The 20,763-nt window shown below is 52.8% G+C and overlaps 2 protein-coding genes across 2 annotated transcripts in view; both read left to right on the top strand.

Annotated features, from left to right (window-relative positions):
* Positions 1-10,001, top strand: part of ATP1A3 (ATPase Na+/K+ transporting subunit alpha 3) — a 33,623-nt gene extending 23,622 nt beyond the window's left edge. The window contains exons 17-23 of the mRNA XM_084770938.1: positions 5,386-5,540; positions 5,642-5,765; positions 6,754-6,899; positions 7,617-7,747; positions 8,409-8,510; positions 9,127-9,218; positions 9,564-10,001. Of these exons, the coding sequence (XP_084627064.1) occupies positions 5,386-5,540; positions 5,642-5,765; positions 6,754-6,899; positions 7,617-7,747; positions 8,409-8,510; positions 9,127-9,218; positions 9,564-9,592 (779 nt within the window). The 3' untranslated portion in view covers positions 9,593-10,001. The remainder of the gene's footprint in view (positions 1-5,385; positions 5,541-5,641; positions 5,766-6,753; positions 6,900-7,616; positions 7,748-8,408; positions 8,511-9,126; positions 9,219-9,563) is intronic.
* Positions 10,002-16,820: 6,819 nt separating this feature from the next.
* Positions 16,821-20,145, top strand: RABAC1 (Rab acceptor 1). The gene is made up of 5 exons (XM_084770685.1): positions 16,821-16,979; positions 17,250-17,462; positions 17,621-17,718; positions 19,704-19,805; positions 19,885-20,145. Exons 1-5 carry the CDS (start codon positions 16,924-16,926, stop codon positions 19,971-19,973), a joined length of 558 nt encoding a protein of 185 aa, XP_084626811.1. The 5' UTR covers positions 16,821-16,923; the 3' UTR covers positions 19,974-20,145.
* Positions 20,146-20,763: the final 618 nt, after the last annotated feature.

Genomic DNA, 20,763 nt, shown 5'->3' with positions numbered 1-20,763 from the left:
CTCATTCTAGGGCTTTATCGCCCTCTTCTGGCCTCTGTAGGTATTACACTCGCAGAGCACTCCACCCCCACCCCCACCCCCATCGCTGCCACCCCCTACCCCCACCCCCACCCCCACCCCCATCACCACCACCCCCTCCCCCCCCCACCACACGCACACACACACACACACACACACTCATATACACACAGTTTTAAAAAGCAGCTAGCTGGGCAGTGTAGTGACCCACGCCTTTGGTCCCAGCACTTGGGAGGCAGAAACAGGCAGATCTCTGAGTCTGAGGCCAGGCTGGTCTACATACTGAGTTCCAGGATGCCCAGAGCTACATAGTAAGACCACGTCTTGAAACAAGCAAGCAAAAACCATCTGCTTGGTGGCATATGCCTGTGATCCTAGCACTTAGGGAGTAAGAACAGGGAGATCTGGAATCTAAGTCCAATCTGGACTACACGAGACTCTGTCTTAAAAAAACAAAACAAAAAACAACGGCTGAGTGTGGTGGCGCACGCCTTTAATCCCAGCACTCGGGAGGCAGAGGCAGGTGGGTCTCTGTGAGTTCGAGGCCAGCCTGGTCTACAAAGTGATTCCAGGACGGCCAAGGCTACACAGAGAGACCCTGTCTCAAAAAAAAAAAAAATTCTGGGAGAAAATAATTAGCATGTTCTATCCTTGCTTCTGAGACATTTTCTGTGTGTAATCAGCAGTCGACCTGTTGCACAGGCGCATAGCAGGGTTTCCTACATCTGTGGTTTTCTTGTTTTCTTTTTCACGGCGTTGGGGATGCAGCCCAGGCTCTCGTGTTTGTGACGCACACACTATGCCTACTGAGCTACGTCACAGTCCCTTCCTCCATATTGTACCTTAAGCAACGAGCTGTAAACCTCTCCCCGACCTCTTTTCTGCCCTCTCATAACTGTCATTCTAAATCTCAACTTCTGTGAGATCAACTCTCTGGTTTGTTTATTTATTTTTGGGGCGGGGGGGGGAGGTTGTTGTTTTGTTTTTAAGATTTATTTGTTTATTATGTATGCAGTGTTCCGCCTGCGTGTGCACCTGCAGGCCAGAAGAGGGCGCCAGATCACATTATAGACGGCTGTGAGCCACCATGTGGTAGCTGGGAATTGAACTCAGGACCTCTGGAAGAGCAGACAGTGCTCTTAACCTCTGAGCCATCTCTCCAGCTCTTTGGGGTTTTTTGTTTTGTTTTTTGAGACAGGGTTTCTTCATGTAGTCCTGGAACTTGCTCTGTAGACCAGATTGGCCTCGAACTCGCAAAAACCCACTGTCTCTGCCTCCTTGGTGCTGGGATCAAAGGCGTGCGCCACCATGCCTGGCTCAACTTTGCTGTTTTAAATTATGCGTCTGTATGTGCGCGTGCCTGGCGAGGCCAGAGGCGTGTTGGTTTCCCTGGTGGTAGTTCTTAGGTATCATACAAGGACGCCGGGAACAAAGCGTGGGTTCACTCCTAACCGTGACGCCAGCCCTTTGAGCACCCACCCCTTTTTTAGGTGGAGGGGTTTTTTTTTCTTTTTTTAAAAGAAGCGCTCATTGTGTAGTCTAGGCTGGTCTTGAAGTCATGGCAATCCTCCTGCCTCAGCCTCCTGAGTCCTGGGATTACAGATGTGTAACACCACCCTTGAGTAAGATTAAGTCCTTTAGATTCCATATGTGAGAGAGAGCACGTGATACTCAGGCCCTATTGCCCAGCACGGAGGCAGAGACTTACCTGCCTCGGCTTCTGGGGTGCTGGGATTAAAGTTGTGTGATGCCACCCCCGCCCCCAGCTTCTGTTTGTTTTTAAATATTATTCCGTCTGCCTTCTGAGGTGGGTTCCATTTAGTAGCTCTGACCAGCCTGGGATTCCTGAAGATCCAGCTGCCCTGGTCTCCCAAGTGCCCGGATTAGAGGCGTGCACCACGGTGCCCAGCACTGATGTTTTGTTTTTTTTTCTTTGATTTTTGTTTTTCCGAGACAGGGTTTCTCCGTGTAGCCTTGGCTGTCCTGGACTTACTTTGTAGGCCAGGCTGACCTCAAACTCACAGCGATCCGCCTGCCTCAGCCTCCCAAGTGCTGGGATTAAAGGCGTGCGCCACCACCCGGCCCCAGCATTGATTTTATTGTTGAAACAGTCTGGCTGTATAGTCCGGGTTGGCCTGGAACGTTCTATCTAGATCAGGCTGGTCTCAGCATTGCTATGACCCTACTGCCTTTGCCTCCTGAGTGCTAGATTACAGGCTTGTGCGACTATGCCTGGCCTATTTGTATCTTCTCTTCTGAGAAATGCCTATTTTAGTCTCTATTGCCTTTTTTTTTTCTAGATAGTATATCATATAGCCCAGGCTGGCCTTGACCTTACTATGTAGCTGAGGATGACCTTGAACTCCTGACCCTCTTGTCTCTGATTTCTAAGTACTTAGATTACAAGCAGGTGCTACAACACTTGACCTTTGTTTTTTTTCTTACGGGTTATAAAAGTAAATAGATAAAATTGGGTTATTTTATTTTTTAGTGATTTTTTTTCCCTATAGCTTGATACATAGAGAACACAGTAAGTGGGGGTGGGACTCCGTGCTAACCCTTAGGTTCTGACCTTACGTGCACTGTACTGGCTGCGTTTTCACGATCTAGCACATGGGTTTGCCTCACAACACTATAGAAACAAGAAACAGACAGACAGAGACAGACACTCCATTAAAATCCCTTTCTGAAAAGAAAGAAAGAAAGAAAGAAAGAAAGAAAGAAAGAAAGAAAAAATAAAATAAAATCTCTTTCTGGCCTGACCAGATGGTGACATCTTGGCTTGTTGTCACCTAAGTGGGGTCATGCAGTATGACAACTTTTGTATCTGAATATTTTTTTTCTTGATTGTTGTTGTTGTTGTTGTTTAATTTGAGACCGGTCTTATTATGTAGCCCATAATCCATAATCTTATTATGGGATTAGAGGCCCAGGCCACCAGGCCCAGCATCCACACCCACTTTTTTTTGTTTGTTTGTATGTTCCATGGTGCTGGGGTTTGAACCCACAGCCTCATGCATGCTAGGCAAGCACTCTACCACCGGAGCTACAGCCCCAGGCCTGGGTCTGACTCTTATCACTCAAGTGTAATTACCTCAGATTCGCCTGTGGGTTCGTGGGTTCGGGGCCCCTCCGTGTTTCCTCCTGTGATGCACCACAGTGTAGCCACTGCCCACCTGCCACAGACCTTCAGCTTGACTCTGCCTTGAGGCTATTATGAATAATGCTGTGGTAAACGTTTGTCAACTTGGCTTTTGGTAGACATAGGACATCACTTCTCTTGGGTATTAACCCGGAAGTAGAGTGACTGGTTGATGGGGGTGAAGGAGGTTTAACCTTGATAGAAGGTTTAACCAGATAGGCTCCCCAAAGGCTGCTGTGATCAGAGGTAAAGATGCAAATGTGAGTGGCTGAGGGTGCATTAGGTAGCATGCAGAGCTCCGGAGGTGTGGATAGGAGTTCTCATGGATAGAGCCCAAGCTAGAATAGGTAAGTGGCTGGGGGCGTGGCTCAGTGGTAGACCCCTGCCTAGAATCCCCCAGTGAGGGGCTGGGGGCGTGGCTCAGTGGTAGAGCCCCTGCCTAGAATCCCCCAGTGAGGGGCTGGGGTGTGGCTCAGTGGTAGAACCCCTGCCTAGAATCCCCTAGTGAGGGGCTGGGGTGTGGCTCAGTGGTAGAGCCCCTGCCTAAAATCCCCCAGTGAGGGGCTGGGGGTGTGGCTCAGTGGTAGAGCCCCTGCCTAGAATCCCCCAGTGAGGGGCTGGGGTGTGGCTCAGTGGTAGAGCCCCTGCCTAAAATCCCCCAGTGAGGGGCTGGGGGTGTGGCTCAGTGGTAGAGCCCCTGCCTAGAATCCCCCAGTGAGGGGCTGGGGTGTGGCTCAGTGGTAGAACCCCTGCCTAGAATCCCCTAGTGAGGGGCTGGGGTGTGGCTCAGTGGTAGAGCCCCTGCCTAAAATCCCCCAGTGAGGGGCTGGGGGTGTGGCTCAGTGGTAGAGCCCCTGCCTAGAAGCCCCCAGTGAGGGGCTGGGGTGTGGCTCAGTGGTAGAGCCCCTGCCTAGAATCCCCTAGTGAGGGGCTGGGGTGTGGCTCAGTGGTAGAGCCCCTGCCTAGAATCCCCTAGTGAGGGGCTGGGGTGTGGCTCAGTGGTAGAGCCCCTGCCTAGAATGCCCCAGTGAGGGGCTGGGGGTGTGGCTCAGTGGTAGAGCCCCTGCCTAGAATCCCCCAGTGAGGGGCTGGGGTGTGGCTCAGTGGTAGAACCCCTGCCTAGAATCCCCTAGTGAGGGGCTGGGGTGTGGCTCAGTGGTAGAGCCCCTGCCTAAAATCCCCCAGTGAGGGGCTGGGGGTGTGGCTCAGTGGTAGAGCCCCTGCCTAGAATCCCCCAGTGAGGGGCTGGGGGCGTGGCTCAGTGGTGGAGCCCCTGCCTAGAATCCCCCAGTGAGGGGCTGGGGTGTGGCTCAGTGGTAGAGCCCCTGTCTAGAATCCCCCAGTGAGGGGCTGGGGCATGGCTCAGTGGTAGAGCCCCTGCCTAGAATCCCCTAGTGAGGGGCTGGGGGCGTGGCTCAGTGGTAGAGCCCCTGCCTAAAATCCCCCAGTGAGGGGCTGGGGGTGTGGCTCAGTGGTAGAGCCCCTGCCTAGAATCCCCTAGTGAGGGGCTGGGGGCGTGGCTCAGTGGTAGAGCCCCTGCCTAAAATCCCCCAGTGAGGGGCTGGGGGCGTGGCTCAGTGGTAGAGCCCCTGTCTAGAATCCCCCAGTGAGGGGCTGGGGCATGGCTCAGTGGTAGAGCCCCTGCCTAGAATCCCCTAGTGAGGGGCTGGGGGTGTGGCTCAGTGGTAGAGCCCCTGCCTAGAATCCCCCAGTGAGGGGCTGGGGGTGTGGCTCAGTGGTAGAGCCCCTGCCTAGAATCCCCTAGTGAGGGGCTGGGGGTGTGGCTCAGTGGTAGAGCCCCTGCCTAGAATCCCCTAGTGAGGGGCTGGGGTGTGGCTCAGTGGTAGAGCCCCTGCCTAGAATCCCCCAGTGAGGGGCTGGGGGTGTGGCTCAGTGGTAGAGCCCCTGCCTAGAATCCTCCAGTGAGGGGCTGGGGGCGTGGCTCAGTGGTAGAACCCCTGCCTAGAATCCCCCAGTGAGGGGCTGGGGGCGTGGCTCAGTGGTAGAGCCCCTGCCTAGAATCCCCCAGTGAGGGGCTGGGGTGTGGCTCAGTGGTAGAGCCCCTGCCTAGAACCCCCCAGTGAGGGGCTGGGGGTGGGACTTAGTGGTAGATCCTCGTCTGACATGCAGGAAGCCTAGAATCAATCTCTGTTACCCTCCACCCCCGACACACACACACAAGTTCCAGTAGACTCCAAGTTCTAAGCCCGCTCCTCCCCGTCCAGGCCGCCTGATCTTTGACAACCTGAAGAAATCCATCGCCTACACTCTGACCAGCAACATCCCTGAGATCACACCCTTCCTGCTCTTCATCATGGCTAACATCCCACTGCCCCTTGGTACCATCACCATCCTCTGCATTGACTTGGGCACTGACATGGTAAGCCAGGCTGCCCCCCTAGGGCTGGGGAGGGACACCCTCCCTCTCTCTCTCTCTCTCTCTCTCTCTCCACTCACACAGCCGGTCTCTCTCACATCCAGGTTCCTGCCATCTCCTTGGCCTACGAGGCTGCCGAGAGCGACATCATGAAGAGACAGCCCAGGAACCCACGCACAGACAAGCTGGTCAACGAAAGGCTCATCAGCATGGCCTATGGGCAGATTGGTGAGCACTGCTGGAGCCCGGAACGAAGGGCCGAGGCAGAGTGGAAGGGTACCTGGTCAGACGGCTCAAAGCATAGGCCCTTTTCCTCCACTTCCAGGGGAGCCGTGTGGGCGGAGTCCTAGAGTGGGTACAGGAAAGCAAAGCCCATGGGGCTGAAGCAATCCAAGTCTTGACTCCTCTTAGGTGTTTTGTTGTTGTTTTTTTTTAAATGTCTCAAACAGCCCAGGCTGGCTTCCAACTCACTATATGGGCAAGAATAGCCCTAAACATCTAATCCTCCTGCCTCCACCTCTCAAGTGCTGGGATTACGGGCATGTGCTACCACACCCAGTTCATTACTGCGGATTAAATGTAGGCCTACGTTGCATTCTAGGCAAGCACTCTGGTCTCGCTAAATTGGCCAGGGTGACCTTTAATTTAATGTGTAACCCAGCCCGGCATGTTTTTTGTTTGGTTTGGTTTGTGTTTGGGGTTTTTTGTTTGTTTGGTTGGTTTGGTTTGGTTTTGGTTTTGGGTTTTGCTTCTTTTTGTTTTTCAAGACAGAGTTTCTCTGTGTAGCCTTGGCTGCCCTGGACTCACTTTGTAGACCAGGCTGGCCTCGAACTCACAGCGGTCTGCCTGCCTCTGCCTCCCGAGTGATGAGACTACAGGTGTGCGCCACCACACCGGCCTCTGTTGCAGCCTCTTGACTCGCTGGGATCACAGGCCTGTGCTACCAAGCCTGGCTCCTCCGGGATCTTTATAGTGTTTGGGCAGCCTGAGTTGGGTAAACAGTGGGCCTGGGGGGGGGGGGTCATCCATCTAGATAGCCATCCCCTCCGCAAGGCGACCAGGTGGCCGTCTCAGGACCCTACCACCAGGGGCTGGAAATGACGTGGCTTAGGCAAGATGACTTGAGTAGCTCACAGGCTGCCGTGATGGGGGGGAGCACTGAGCACGCTCCCAGCCCCTTGCCTCACCCTCCCCTCGGCTCCCTCCTTCCCCCCAGGGATGATCCAGGCACTTGGTGGTTTCTTCTCCTACTTTGTCATCCTGGCAGAAAATGGTTTCTTGCCCAGTAACCTGGTGGGCATCCGGCTGAACTGGGATGACCGCACTGTCAATGACCTGGAGGACAGTTATGGGCAGCAATGGGTGAGTGAGGCAGGGGCATTGAGCCTCAGGACCAGACCAACACCTACCCGCACCTCCCCCCATCCCCCGCACCCCACCCCATCCCCCGCACCCCACCCCCGTCCCCCAAGTCCCAGGCTAGCCTTTCTGTCCTCAGGGCCATGTCCAACCACTCTCCCTGAATGAGGGCTCACCCCAGAACTCCTACAACGCCCAGCTCAGGCCTTCTTTCAAATCTGTCCATCCTTTCAGAATCTACCTCGGTCTATCCTTTTTAGAGACCCAAAGAGTCCGAGGTTTCTGGGAAATGATTAAGGCTCTCTAATTCTTTGTAGGGGTATTGTTTTGGGTTTTTTGTTTGTTTGTTTGTTTGTTTTGAGACAGGGTTTCTCTGTGTAGCCTTGGCTGTCCTGGACTCCCTTTGTAGACCAGGCTGACCTCGAACTCATAGCAATCCGCCTGCCTCTGCCTCCCGAGTGCTGGGATTAAAGGCGTGCGCCACCGCCCGAGCTGCTCTCTAATTCTCTTTCTTTCTTGAAATACCTGCCTCTTTCCGTGGTCCCAAGAGACTACAAATCCAAGGAGAGCATCCTTGAGACCCTGGGAACCCCGCCCCGCCCCCGGAGGGCCTATCTGAGGCCCTGGGAACCCAGCACAGGGGTGGGGGCAGGGTGGTGAAGGAGTCTGGGGCGGTGGGCCCGGGAAGCCACCCCCAACCTCCTCCTGTCACTTCTGCAGACATACGAACAGAGGAAGGTGGTGGAGTTCACGTGCCACACGGCCTTCTTCGTGAGCATCGTGGTGGTCCAGTGGGCTGATCTGATCATCTGCAAGACCAGGAGGAACTCTGTCTTCCAGCAGGGCATGAAGTGAGAACCAGTGGCTGCACTCCTCCGGGGCCGGCCTGTATCTCTCTTCCTCCTCCTCGCTTTCCCTTTTTACCATTGCTTCCAGAACCTGTCCCTGCCTCTCTTTCTCTTTTCTTTCTTTCTTTCTTTTTTTGTTTTTGTTTTTGCTTTTTGTTTTTTGTTTTTTTGTTTTGTTTTGTTTTTCGAGACAGGGTTTCTCTGTGTAGCCCTGGCTGTCCTGGACTCACTTTGTAGACCAGGCTGGCCTCGAACTCACATAGATCCACCTGCCTCAGCCTCCCAAGTGCTGAGATTAACTGCATGCGCCACCACCGCTCCGCCCTCCTTTTTCTCTTCTTTCTCTCCACTATTCCTGCTTGAGACAGACAGTGTCTTGGTATTTAGCCCAAGCTTATGTCAAGCTCATGGCAATTCTCCTGCCTCAGCCTCTCAAGCGCTGGGATTACACGTCTGTGCCACCAGGCCCTGCATCTTTACATCCCTAGTCATCTTGGCATCTCTCCACTCTCCCCAGCCCCGGTTCCTTCTCCGCCTCTGTTCCTTCCCACTGTGACTTCCTCCATCAGGGTGTGTCTGTCTGCCTCTGTGTCTGTGGGACGGGGGGAGGCTGGTGTGGGGGCTGCTCCAAGCTTAGCCTCACCTCGCCTGCCTGTGCCTCCAGGAATAAAATCTTGATCTTCGGCTTGTTTGAGGAGACGGCCCTCGCTGCTTTCCTGTCTTACTGCCCAGGCATGGACGTGGCCCTTCGTATGTACCCTCTCAAGTGAGTGCCCAGGCTACCCAGGAGCTCCACACGCCCAGACCCTCTGCAACCTCGGCCTCGGCCTTACATCTTTAGCCCGCTAGCCACGGTGTTTCCCTGGATGTCCCTACTCCATCCGCTCTTGCCACCATCCTCACAAAGGGCCGCTCTGCAGACCACAGGCCCTATTCAGGATCCAGCACAGTCCTCTGTGGCATCAAAGATACTAAGAGCCATCTGATGCGCCCCCCAACACACACACACACACACAACATACACACATACACACAAGCACACACATGCACACACTGCACATACGCAGGCACACCCACACCCACGCATACACACGTATGCACACACATACGCAGGCGCACACACACACCCATCATGCACACACAAAAGTACACACATACGCATGCATGCGCACACACATACACACAAACGTACACATGCACACACACTGCACACACACGCACATACTTAGGCACACACCCACACATGCACACAGAAAAGTACACACTTACACATGCATGCATGCACACACATGCGCATGCATGCACACACACGCACACACACACACACACACACACACGGCATCTGTCCCTCATGTCCCCCGTCTCTCCTTTCCTCTCTGCAGGCCCAGCTGGTGGTTCTGTGCCTTCCCCTACAGTTTCCTCATCTTTGTCTACGATGAGATTCGCAAACTCATCCTGCGCAGGAACCCCGGGGGTGAGAGCTGTGTGGCCAGGGGCATAGAAGGCTGGGTGTGTGTGGGGGGGGGGAAGCTGGGGCTCCTTTTACCAGTCCCTCTCGGAATGTGTCCCTTTCCTTTTATTTATTTATTTACTTTTCCCTCTCCTCTCCTTTCTCTCTCTCTTTCCAAGCATGACTGTGTGTCCTGGGTCAGGTTCTCTCTGTGTGTACCTCTGGCTGCTCGTGAACTCCCGTCCCTCTTACGGGGTTCCTTGGGGCTGGCGTGACGGGCCTGCCACTGCGCCTTGTTTTCTGGGCCCCTGTCCCTTGCTTGGGTGGTTCTCCTGTTTCTCATCTTGTCCCTCTTCTTTGTTGTTCCAGGTTGGGTGGAGAAAGAGACATACTATTGAGCCCAACCTACCATGGCGCGCCCGTTGTCTTCCCTGCTCCCAGCCCAGGACAGCCCTCTCTGGTCCCCGTCCCCCCCCATTTTGTACTCTGGAGGGAGGGGCCTTCTCTCCCCATGGCCCCCTCCCCCTCTCTCCTTGTGGCCCAGCCTCATCTTCTACACCTTGGTCACCTCCCACCTTTCCTTCTCTTCTCCCTCTGGCTGGCTTCTCCCCGCCCCCGCCCCCCCCCAACATGGCCCCTGCCTCCCCCCTCCCTTTTCTGTGTCTCTCCCCACTCTCTCCCCTGAGACTCTGCCCCTCATTCCCTCCCTGGGCTCTTTTTTACTCCCCTCGGGCCCCATCCCCTGGCTGATGCCGTCTCCGGTTCTAATTCTGAGCAATTATCAAATATATCAGTGAGGAGAGAGAAGACGCGTGCGCGTTGTGCTTGCCAGGCAGGGTTGCGGGCGGGCGGGGTGCCCTCCGCCGGGTGCACAGTGTGGGGTGACTCAGCTGAGCTCAGTTTAGCTGGTTGGGGTGCCACAACATCTCGGGAGGTATTTGGGGACTCTGGGGAGTCAGAATTCTCAACGCAGTGGGATTGCGGACCTGGAGTGGTGGACGCTGGGAACTGACTGGTTTCAAAGGGGCAGCGAGGGAGGCCGTGGCCTTGTGGTGGCAACAAGAACTAGGTGACACCCTCCTAAACGACATCCATCGATGTGAGGCACAGGGACAGGAAGTAGCTAGCAGAGTGACGAGGAAGGTGATAAATCTGGGCTTTGGACTGAGGCCAGCCAAGCTCTGCATCACCGTGGCCGTCGGCTTTCACTGAGGTCAACTTTCACACTTTCACACCCTGAAGTGCACAAGAAGAACAAGAAAACTCAAGGACACTGGCTGCTCTCGCGCCAAGACCCCAGGTTCGATTCCCAGCACCCGCATGGTGCCTCACGACCACCTGCAACTCCAGTGCTAGGAGATCTAATGCAATCTTAGGGGCCTCTGCTGGCACCAGGCATGCAAGTGGCGCGCAGCTGTACACGCACCCAAAATATGCGTACACATAAAATGAAATTAGAAATAAGCCGGGCATGGCGGCCCACTCCTTTAATTCTAGCAAAGACTGGTGAACCTCTATGAGTTTCCAGGCAGCCTGGTGTTCATAGCCGGTTTTAGGGTACGTGTGTGGCAGTGTGCACCTGAAGTCACAGCACTGGAGAGGGTCGGAGGGGATCCCGGGGGCACAGAATCAGTGCATCCCAACTTCAGTAAGACACCTTATCTCAAAAAAACAAAATGTTGAGCTGGGCATAGTGGCGCACGCCTTTAATCCCAGCACTCGGGAGGCAGAGGCAGGCGGATCTCTGTGAGTTCGAGGCCAGCCTGGTCTACAGAGTGAGTCCAGGATAGCTAAGGCTACACAGAGAGACCCTGTCTCAAAGAACAAAAAACAAAACAACAACAGCAAAAAAAAAAAAACTCAAAATGTCTGACAACTGAGGGAGACACCCAACATCAATTTATGTTCTCCACATACAATATGAGCACACGTGCACATATACCCACACATGCATGTACACCCACACAAAACATACACAGGTACCACATGCACACACACAATACATTTGCGATTGGAGTTGGCAGTAGAGCACTCCCCTAATGTGAAAAACGCAGGGTTCTATCCACAGTGTAGATAAATCAGTAGGTAAACGGAGAAACAAACACAACTTCTAGTTCAATACCGAAATAAAGTATTTGAAGCTGGTGTGATGGTGCACGCCTGTAATCCTAGCACTCGGGAGGCAGAGGCAGGCGGATCACTGTGAGTTCGAGGCCAGCCTGGTCTACAAAGTGAGTCCAGGACAGCCAAGGCTACAGAGAGAAACCCTGTCTCAAAAAAAATCAAAACAAAACAATACAAAACAAAAGAGTATCTGTATAAGCATCACACAGGCAAAGGTATAGAACTTTTCCATCCACCTAGAAAACTTTCCCCTGCCTATACCTGCTGGCTCCTCTTCCATGACAATTGCTGGTGTGAATCTGTCGTGTTAACTCGTCTGCTTCTGTTTTCTTTTTTGTTTGTTTTTGGTTTTGGTTTTGGTTTTGGTTTTGGTTTTTGTTTTTGTTTTTTTGCCTTATTGAGGTTGAAACTCAGGAGCTTGCACATGATAAAGCAAGTGATCCACCACTGAGCCACGCCTCAGGCCCTCATGCCTATAAACATAACACCTGGGAAACAGAGGTATAAATGATCACCGTAATTACAAGGCCAGCCTGATCTATAGGAAGACCCTATTGCTAAAAACCATGCTGGGCAGTGGTGGCGCACGCCTTTAATCGCAGCACTTGGGAGTCAGAGGCAGGCATATATCTGTGAGTTCGAGGCCAGCTTGGTCTACAAAGCAAGTTCCAGGACAGACAAGGCTACACAGAGAAACCTTGTCTCGAAAAACCAAAATAAATAAATAAATAAGCTGGACGTGGTAGCACACGCCTCTAATCCCAGCACTCGGGAGGCAGAGGCAGGCGGATCGCTGTGAGTTCGAGGCCAGCCTGGTCTACACAGTGAGTCTAGGACAGCCAAGGCTACACAGAGAAACCCTGTCTCAAAAAACCAAAAATAAATAAATAAATAAGCTGAGACAAGAGAATGCCATGATCTTGAGGCCAATCTGAGTTACATATGACCACACTGCCTCAAACAAACATCAAAATGAGTAAACAATAAAAAGATAACTGATGGTTCCTTCCGAGTACTAATAGCCTCAACATGGGCACGATTCAAATGTTGATCAACACAGGAATCTATTAAAGTACCAGTGTTAGAGTCACACACCATGGACAGAGCAGTGATGACTCACACCGAACATGCTGCTCATAGATGTATCAGAGTCATAAACACAAAAGGATATGCTATAAGATTTCACATGGCTCATAGGTAGAGCATCCCCCAGTGAGGGGCTGGGGGTGTGGCACAGTGGTAGAGCCCCTGCCTAGAATCCCCCAGTGAGGGGCTGGGGCGTGGCTCAGTGCTAGAGCCCCTGCCTAGAATCCCCCAGTGAGGGGTTGGGGGTGTGGCTCAGTGGTAGAGCCCCTGCCTAGAATCCCCCAGTGAGGGGTTGGGGGTGTGGCTCAGTGGTAGAGCCCCTGCCTAGAATCCCCCAGTGAGGGGTTGGGGGTGTGGCTCAGTGGTAGAGCCCCTGCCTAGAATCCCCCAGTGAGGGGCTGGGGTCGTGGCTCAGTGGTGGAGCCCCTGCCTAGAATCCCCTAGTGAGGGGCTGGAGGCGTGGCTCAGTGGTAGAGCCCCTGCCTAGAATCCCCCACTGAGGGGCTGGGGGTGTGGCTCAGTGGTAGAGCCCCTGCCTAGAATCCCCCAGTGAGGGGCTGGGGGCGTGACTCAGTGGTAGAGCCCCTGCCTAGAATCTCCTAGTTAGGGCATGTACCACCACTCGTACCTCTTAGGCTGTTTAACTTTAGTGGAAACCCAGAACCCATCTCCATAGCGTGGATTGAGCACATTGTATCTAACAGTGTAGGAAAATCCCCATCTATTTCATGTCACCGCCACTAGGTGGCAGTAGTGAGACGTTTAAAGTCTTCCCAGAAGTTGAGCCGTCAAGCATGACATTAAGGAAGGGCACCAGGGGCTGGAGAGATGGCTCAGAGGTTAAGAGCACTGTTTGTTCTTCCAAAGGTCCTGAATTCAATTCCCAGCAACCATATGGTGGCTCACAACCATCTATAATAAGATCTGATGCCGTCTTCTGGCCTGCAGGCATACATGCAGGCAGAATGCTGTGTATATAATAAATAAATAAATCTTTAAAAAGAAGAAAAAACAAAAATAAATAAATAAAAATATAAATAAATAAATAAACGCTTTATGTTATTTAGAATTGTTATGAGAGAGAGAGAGAGAGTGTGTGTGTGTGTGTGTGTGTGTGTGTGTGTGTGTGTGTGCGTGCGCACAGGGTATGTGGAGGTCACAGGACAGTTTTCTGAACTGGTTCTCTCTCTCCTCTGTGAGACCCCCTAGCTGGTCTCAACCTCTGATCTTCTAGCTCTCACCACTGGAAAACTGACATTAAAGGCATTTGCCACCCCACACAGCATCAATTTGGCTGTCCCGTGTTGGCTTGTGCACACACTCACTCATAGAGGCCCACAGACCCTTGCTACCTTAGATTCCTGCACTGGAAGGCTAACAGGCCTGGTGCCCTCCCTTTTTTTTTTTTAATTTATTATGTATACAGTATTCTGCCCAAATGTATGCCTGCACTGCACATCAGAAGAAGGGACCAGATCTCACTATAGATGGCTGTGAGCCACCATGTGGTTGCTGGGAATTGAACTCAGGACCTTTGGAAGAAAAGACAGTGCTCTTAACCTCTGAGCCATCTCTCCAGCCATATTTTTGTTTTTCGAGATACAGGGTTTCTCTGTGTAGCCTTGACTGTCTTGGACTTGCTTTATAGATCGGGCTGGCCTCAAACTCACAGAGATCCACCTGCTTCTGCCTCCCGGTGCTGGGATTAAAGGTGTGAGCCGCCACGCTAACATTAAGCTTTTAAACCAACCACCCACGTGTCTGTGATGTGGCTCTGGTAGACTAAAACTTACTTACCAAAGCTCTGGGTTTGACCCAACCCCGGCAGAAATCAGGAGCCATACACATCTGGGTGATCGTTTGTTGTTGTTGTTTGGTTTGTTTTTGTTTGTTTTAAAGACAAGGTTTCTCTGCGCAGCCCTGGCTATTCTGGAACTCTCTTTGTAAACCAAACTGGCCTTCAACTTGCAGAGATCCACCTGCCTCTGCCTCCTGAGTACTGGGATTAAAGGTGTGTGCTAGCAATGCCTGGCCATCTCCACGATCCTACAGAATTCTTGAGCTGGAGACAAAAAAAGATCTGAAGTTTAAGGTAATACACTATCCTCAGCTGCAGAGTGAGGTCGAGGCAAAAAAATAAATATATGAATAAATAAATAATAAAGCCGGCCATTTTCTAGTGGGTCACACCTGTGGTCCCACCACTTGGGGGGTAGGGGTAGAAGCAGGAGGCTCAGGAATTCCAGGTTATACTTGGAGCCCTCCGTATCATGACCTCTGCTGGTCTCAGGACAAAGTGATCCTGGGAGGGGTTGGATGGACACAGCACAACACAGCACAGAGAGGGGAGGGGTCTCCTGGAAATCATGCCGCAGGCATTATGAACCAGGTCTTAAGTTTCTGCTAGTATCTTCCTGGCTTCCCAGTGCCACTTGCTCCTGGAATTCAAGAGGCAGGACAAGCCCGGTGGCGTGGTGTACACCTTTAATCCCAGCACTCAGAAGGCAGAGGCAGGTGGACCTCTGTGAGTTCAAGGACACCCTGGTCTACGAAGTGAGTCTAGGACAGCCAAGGCTACACAGAAAAACCGTGTCTCGGAAAAGAAGAAGAAGAAGAGGAGGAGGAGGAGGAGGAGGAGGAGGAGGAGGAGAAGGAAGAGGAGGAGGAGGAGGAGAAGGAGAAGGCAGGGGCCTGGAGAGATGGCTCAGAGGTTAAGGGCACTGACTGTTCCTCCAGAGGTCCTGAGTTCAATTCCCAGCAACCACATGGTGGCTCACAACCATCTATAATGTGATATATGGCGCCCTCTTCTGGTCTGCAGGTGTACATGCAGCCAGAGCATTGTATACATAATAATAAATAAATAAATGACACCTTTAAGAAAAAGAAGACAAAAAGAAAAACAAACAAACAAAACAGAAGAAGAAGAAGACAAAAAAGAAAAACAAACAAACAAAACAGAAGAAGAAGAAGAAAAAGAAAGAGAAAGAAAGAAACTAAGTGGTTCCCATAACAACAAACCCAGCTGACTTTTGCTGCCAAACGGGTTCCCAAGATTCTCTGCCTTTGCACGTCCAGTATTGTGGCCTTGTGCTGTCTGTCCCTCCGTCTTTGGGAAACCCAAACAAAATTTCCTGCTGAGTGGCCCACACTGAGGAGTTCTGTTTCTAGCACGCATTGTTTGGTCAGCTCGTAATTGCCTGTAACCCCAGTTTCAGGGAGACATAATACCCTCTTTTGGGCCTCCTCGGGCACTGACACGCATGTGGCGCATACACATATAAAAGTAAAAAAAGAAAAAAAAGTTTTTGTTTTATTTTTCGAGACAGGGTCTCTCTGTGTCTCCTTGGCTGTCCTGGACTCACTTTGTAGACCAGGCTGGCCTCGAACTCACAGCGATCCACCTGCCTCTCCCTCCCGAGTGTTGGGATTAAAGGCGTGCACCACCATGCCTGGCTTAAAGTGAAAAAAAATTTATTTAAAGATTTCTTTCTTTTTTTTTTTTTTAAGATTTATTTATCATTATGTATGCAGTGTTTTGTCCGCCTGTACACCTGCAGGCCAGAAGAAAGCATCAGATTGCATCATAGATGGTTGTGAGCCACCATGTGGTTGCTGGGAATTGAACTCAGGACCTAAGGCAGTGCTCTTAACCACTGAGCCATCTCTCCAGCCCAAGATTTATTTCTTTATTATTATGTATACAGTGCTCTGCTTGCATGTACCCCTGCAAGCCAGAAGAGGGCGCCATATCACACTACAGATGGTTATGAGCCACCATGTGGTTGCTGGGAATTGAACTCAAGACCTTTGGAAAAGCAGGTGGTGCCCTTAACCACTGAGCCATCTCTGCAGCTCTCAAAGTGAAAATTTTTAAAATAAAAACATTTATTTTAAAATTATGTGTATCTGAGTGTGGGGTATGTGCACATGAGTATGTCTGATCGGCTAGAGCTGGAGTTACGGGCAGTTGCGAAACACCAGATGCGGGTGCTTGGAGCCAAACTATGGTCCTTTGAAAGAGACGCAAGTAAGCCATCTCTCCAGCTCCACTTCCCCCGCCGCCCCCCGCCCAAAAAAAACATTTTTTTTCTTTTAGGGAAGAAAAACTAAATAAACTCCATCCCAGACTTGCCCAGTCAGAATCAGAATATCTGAGTTGGCCGCCAGTGTTTTATTAAGCTCTCTCCGCACGGTCCACGGAAGGATGCAGAATGCCTACTTCTGCTATTCCATCCTGACAGCCCACCTGCCGTACTCCACGCTGAACCTCCTGAAACTACAATTCCCACAATGCCTGGAGGCTCCCGACGCACTCTTAGCTCTCATTTTCCCAGAGTGTCTTGCGAGCGTCTGGACGGCGCGACAACTACAACTCCCACCATGCTTAGAGGCGCAACTACCGCCCCCTAGGGCTCCGAGCGGTCACGCCCAGAGAGAGGCCAGGCTCCCGTCCGGAAGGCTGGGTGCTGCTGGCCTCGGGGCTATTTACAGCGGTTCTACCCACAACAGCGCAGACATGGCGGCCCAGAAGGACCAGCAGAAGGATGCCGAGGTGGAAGGGCTGAGCGCCACGTGAGCAAGCAGGGTGTTACCCCACCCCACCCCAGACCCGAGATGCAGGAGCCCCGGACCCCAGGCTTAGACCTTTCCTTTTCAGAGACATCGCCTGCGCCTCTCACCACCTGGGGGATGGAGGGCGACGACTCAGGGGTGCTAGCTCTGTCTCCCAGGCTCCTTCCCCCCCCTAGGAGTTCAAGGTCATCCTGGGGACCCTGTGTGCTGACATCTGGGGTCCGGGCTCCCGTTCCTGCCCGCAGCTGATCTGTCTGCCCCACCCTTCAGGACCCTGCTGCCCAAGCTCATCCCCTCCGGCGCAGGCCGAGAGTGGCTGGAGCGGCGCCGCGCCACCATCCGGCCCTGGGGCACCTTCGTGGACCAGCAACGGTTCTCGCGACCCCGCAACCTGGGCGAGCTTTGCCAGCGCCTGGTACGCAACGTGGAGTTTTACCAGAGCAACTACGTGTTCGTGTTTCTGGGCCTCATCCTGTACTGCGTGTGAGTGCCTCCGCGGCCCCGCCCCGACGGGTTAGCTCCTTTTGTCACCAGCCTTGGTCTTGCCACCCCTGCGCCCACCTGACCCATGCCCAAGGCAGGGAGGGGGTCTGGCTGACGCAGCGTTGGGTGCCTAACTCCTGCCTCCTACACTCTTCTAGGGTGACATCCCCCATGCTGCTGGTGGCTCTGGCTGTCTTCTTTGGCGCCTGTTACATCCTCTACCTGCGCACGTTGCAGTCTAAGCTTGTACTCTTTGGTGAGAAATCCCCTGCCCAAATGGCTCCCAGGCCTCTCTGGATATTTGGGACTCAAGTCGGTGTCCGTTCCCCACCCCCGCCCCCTGAGATGTACACTAGATTCCCTTAACCTGCTCTTTAAGGGCTCAGACCTACCAGGTGCACCCTTGGCAGTCTCAGCTTCCCTAACCCAGGGAAACCCCGGAACCTCTAGCACCCCTCTCTCCCCAGTAAATCCCTCCCAAATCCCGGCGGAAAGCATCAGCTGCAGATACCCACACCGGGCACCAGATGGCGACCTTTTACAGGCCTAGATCCGTGTTCCGCCTTCACCCTAGGGCCGGACCTAATAATCCTGGGTCTTCTCATAGGGAAAGGCTGAGTTCTCTAAATCCGGTGGCCGCAGACTGTCACACCAGGCACCACTAGGAAGAAAGGTATCAGGGAAGACCCACTGAGGGGAAATCCTAGGGTTGCCAAGGAGACCTAAAACAAGGTCTTTCGCGGTGCAGCCTGAAGAACTTGGCTTCTGCAGGTGGCACTCACTAGGGCTGCGTGTGAGTGCCTCTGAGTACACACTTTTCAGGTGTAGACAGCCCAAGGAGGAGATATTCTATAAAAATCGTCCATCCTGACAGCCCACCTGCTGCTGCGCCCCTGGAAACTACAATCCCCACAATGCCTAGAGGCTCCCTACACACTCTTAGCATCTCCCAATGTGTTTCCATATATAAATGGATGGATGGATGGATGGATGGACGGATGGATGGATGGATGGATGGATGGATAGGGTCTCATTATGTACCCTTGGCCTGCCAGGAACTCACTATGTAGGCTAACCTGGCCTCCCAACTCACAGATTTCCCCCTGCCTCTGCCTCCTCAGTGTGCCACCATGCCCTAGCCTTACTGGTGTTAATCACCCAGAAGGCAGGCTGTCTGGAAGAAGAGCAAGTGCTCCTAACTGCTGGGTCATCTGTCCAGCCCGCACAAACCAAATTCTTGTAAAGTGCATCAGAGAATACATCATCAAAACCAGAAGTTTGCCCGTGCCGGTAATCCCAGGGCGGCTGAAGCAGAAGGGTCCTGCAAGGTCAAAACAGGCCTGAGCTTCGGAACCTTTTTTTTTTTTTTTTCTCCTTTGAGGCAGGGATTCTCTGTGTAGCCTTGGCTATCCTAGAGCTCTCTCTGTAGACCAGGCTGGCCTTGAACTCACAGAGATCGCGCCAGCCTCTGCCTCCCGAGTGCTGGGATTACAGGCATGTGCCACCTGGCTCTTTTTTTTTTTTTTTTTTACATCAAAATAAGGGTCTAGGTAGATGGCTCAGCAGTTGAAATTTGAATACTGTTCTTGCAAAGGACCTGGGTCTGATTCCCAGCACCCAAGTGCCCAAGTTAGCGGGTGTCTCAACCACTGGCCTCCTTAGGCACCCGAACGGTCATGCACATACGCCCACACAGGGACGTACACATAATTCAAAATAATAAAATAAAGCACACACCTTTAATCCCAGCACTTGGGAGGCAGAAGCAGGCGGATCTCTGTGAGTTTGAGGCCAGCCTGGTCTACAAAGTGAGTCCAGAATAGCCAGGGCTACACAGAGAAACCCTGTCTCGGAAAACCAAAAAATAAATAAAAGAGAATAAAATAATGATAAAAAATAAATAAATAAATTTTTTTAAAAAAAAAGAGAGGACAGACGTCCTTAGGATAGACTTGGCTATGGGGCCACCTGGTAGCCAGACTGGAATGTGAGGCCTGAGGGAGAAGTGGCCTGGAGGGTCCTCGGGAAGGTGGGGCTAGAGAGCAGAGATGGAGTGGAGAAAGGTTAAGGGGGCAGGGGGCTTTGAGGAAGCACCATATGGCCAGGGACGAAAGGCCCTGATGCGAAGAGTCTGTTTTATTACATGGAAGGTTCCAGAGTTTGTGACACTAGACTTGTGGAGGGTGGCCCTGGTTCCCTCTGGGAGAGGGTCAGGTGGGACCTGATGCCGTGTGTTCCCAGGCCGGGAGGTGAGCCCAGCGCATCAGTACGCCCTGGCTGGCGGCGTCTCTTTCCCTTTCTTCTGGCTGGCTGGTGCTGGCTCTGCTGTCTTCTGGGTCCTAGGTGAGTACAGGGTCTGAGTCCGGGTGAGGTTGGGGGTCCCGACGAGAGGGCGTGTCCTGAACTACCCATCATCCTTCAGGAGCCACCCTGGTGGTCATCGGTTCCCACGCTGCCTTCCACCAGATAGAGCCTGCAGATGGCGAGGAGCTGCAGATGGAGCCTGTGTGAAGGGTCCTTCAGGACCTGCCCTGCCTCTCCTGTCCCATGGCTGCTGTGTCGCTGCCTGTTGCTGTCCTGCCTGGCCTTGCTGCTCAGCCCGGAGCCCCCACCTCAGGCCTCAAGCCCAGGGGAGGAGGTTTTTGTCTTTGGAAATAAAGCTGTTACAATTGCTGTTGGCAAATATTCTCCTGGCATTTTCTCTTTTGTAGATAGATAATAGGGGGTTTTGCGGGGCGGCGGTGGCGCAGCGCTAGGCAGGTATGTCCCCAGTTAAGCCCGCCCCAGCCCGGAGGTTAGCTTGTTAAAGGAACATGCAGGTTTGTCTGTACAGGGACCCAGGCTTCAGAGAGGTACAGACTGATAACATGAGCAAGGAGGTGCCAAGAGGGGTTGGGACACTGCCCTTGATTGCACTGGCCTTGGCCTTCTCTGAGGTGATGGTGTCATTTCTGGGAGCCCTGAGAGGGACACAGCTAGGCAGTGGGAGAGCTGGGGGTGGGGTCTCCCAGACCTTGTGATGCACACATATTCCTCTCAGCCCCTTGTGTCTCTCCAACATGGATCTGCTATGTCCTCCATCCGCCTGTGTTCATCAGGGGCTCATGGAGCACCCAGCATCGCTCTAGAATTCTGCCTCAGTCATGCAAGCCATCAGCCCAGCTTGCATGCTTGCTGCGTGCCCGGAGCAAAGCCGGTAGAAAGCACTGTGTGGGCTGGAGAGATGGCTCAGAGGTGACGAGCACTGGCTGCTCTTCCAGAGGTCCTGAGTTCAATTCCCCGCAGCCACATGGTGGCTCAC

Source organism: Acomys minous, assembly GCF_964271855.1.
Source record: "Acomys minous genome assembly, chromosome: 20".
Taxonomy (NCBI): Eukaryota; Metazoa; Chordata; class Mammalia; order Rodentia; family Muridae; genus Acomys; species Acomys minous.
This window is presented reverse-complemented; position numbering and strand designations above follow the sequence as displayed.

Bases quoted from the DNA above. Each gene is read 5' to 3' on its own strand.
- RABAC1 (XM_084770685.1), top strand. From the start codon at position 16,924: ATGGCGGCCCAGAAGGACCAGCAGAAGGATGCCGAGGTGGAAGGGCTG. The intron at 17,463-17,620 runs GTGAGTGCCTCC...ACACTCTTCTAG, and splicing joins GGCCTCATCCTGTACTGCGT to GGTGACATCCCCCATGCTGC. The intron at 17,719-19,703 runs GTGAGAAATCCC...GTGTGTTCCCAG, and splicing joins GTCTAAGCTTGTACTCTTTG to GCCGGGAGGTGAGCCCAGCG.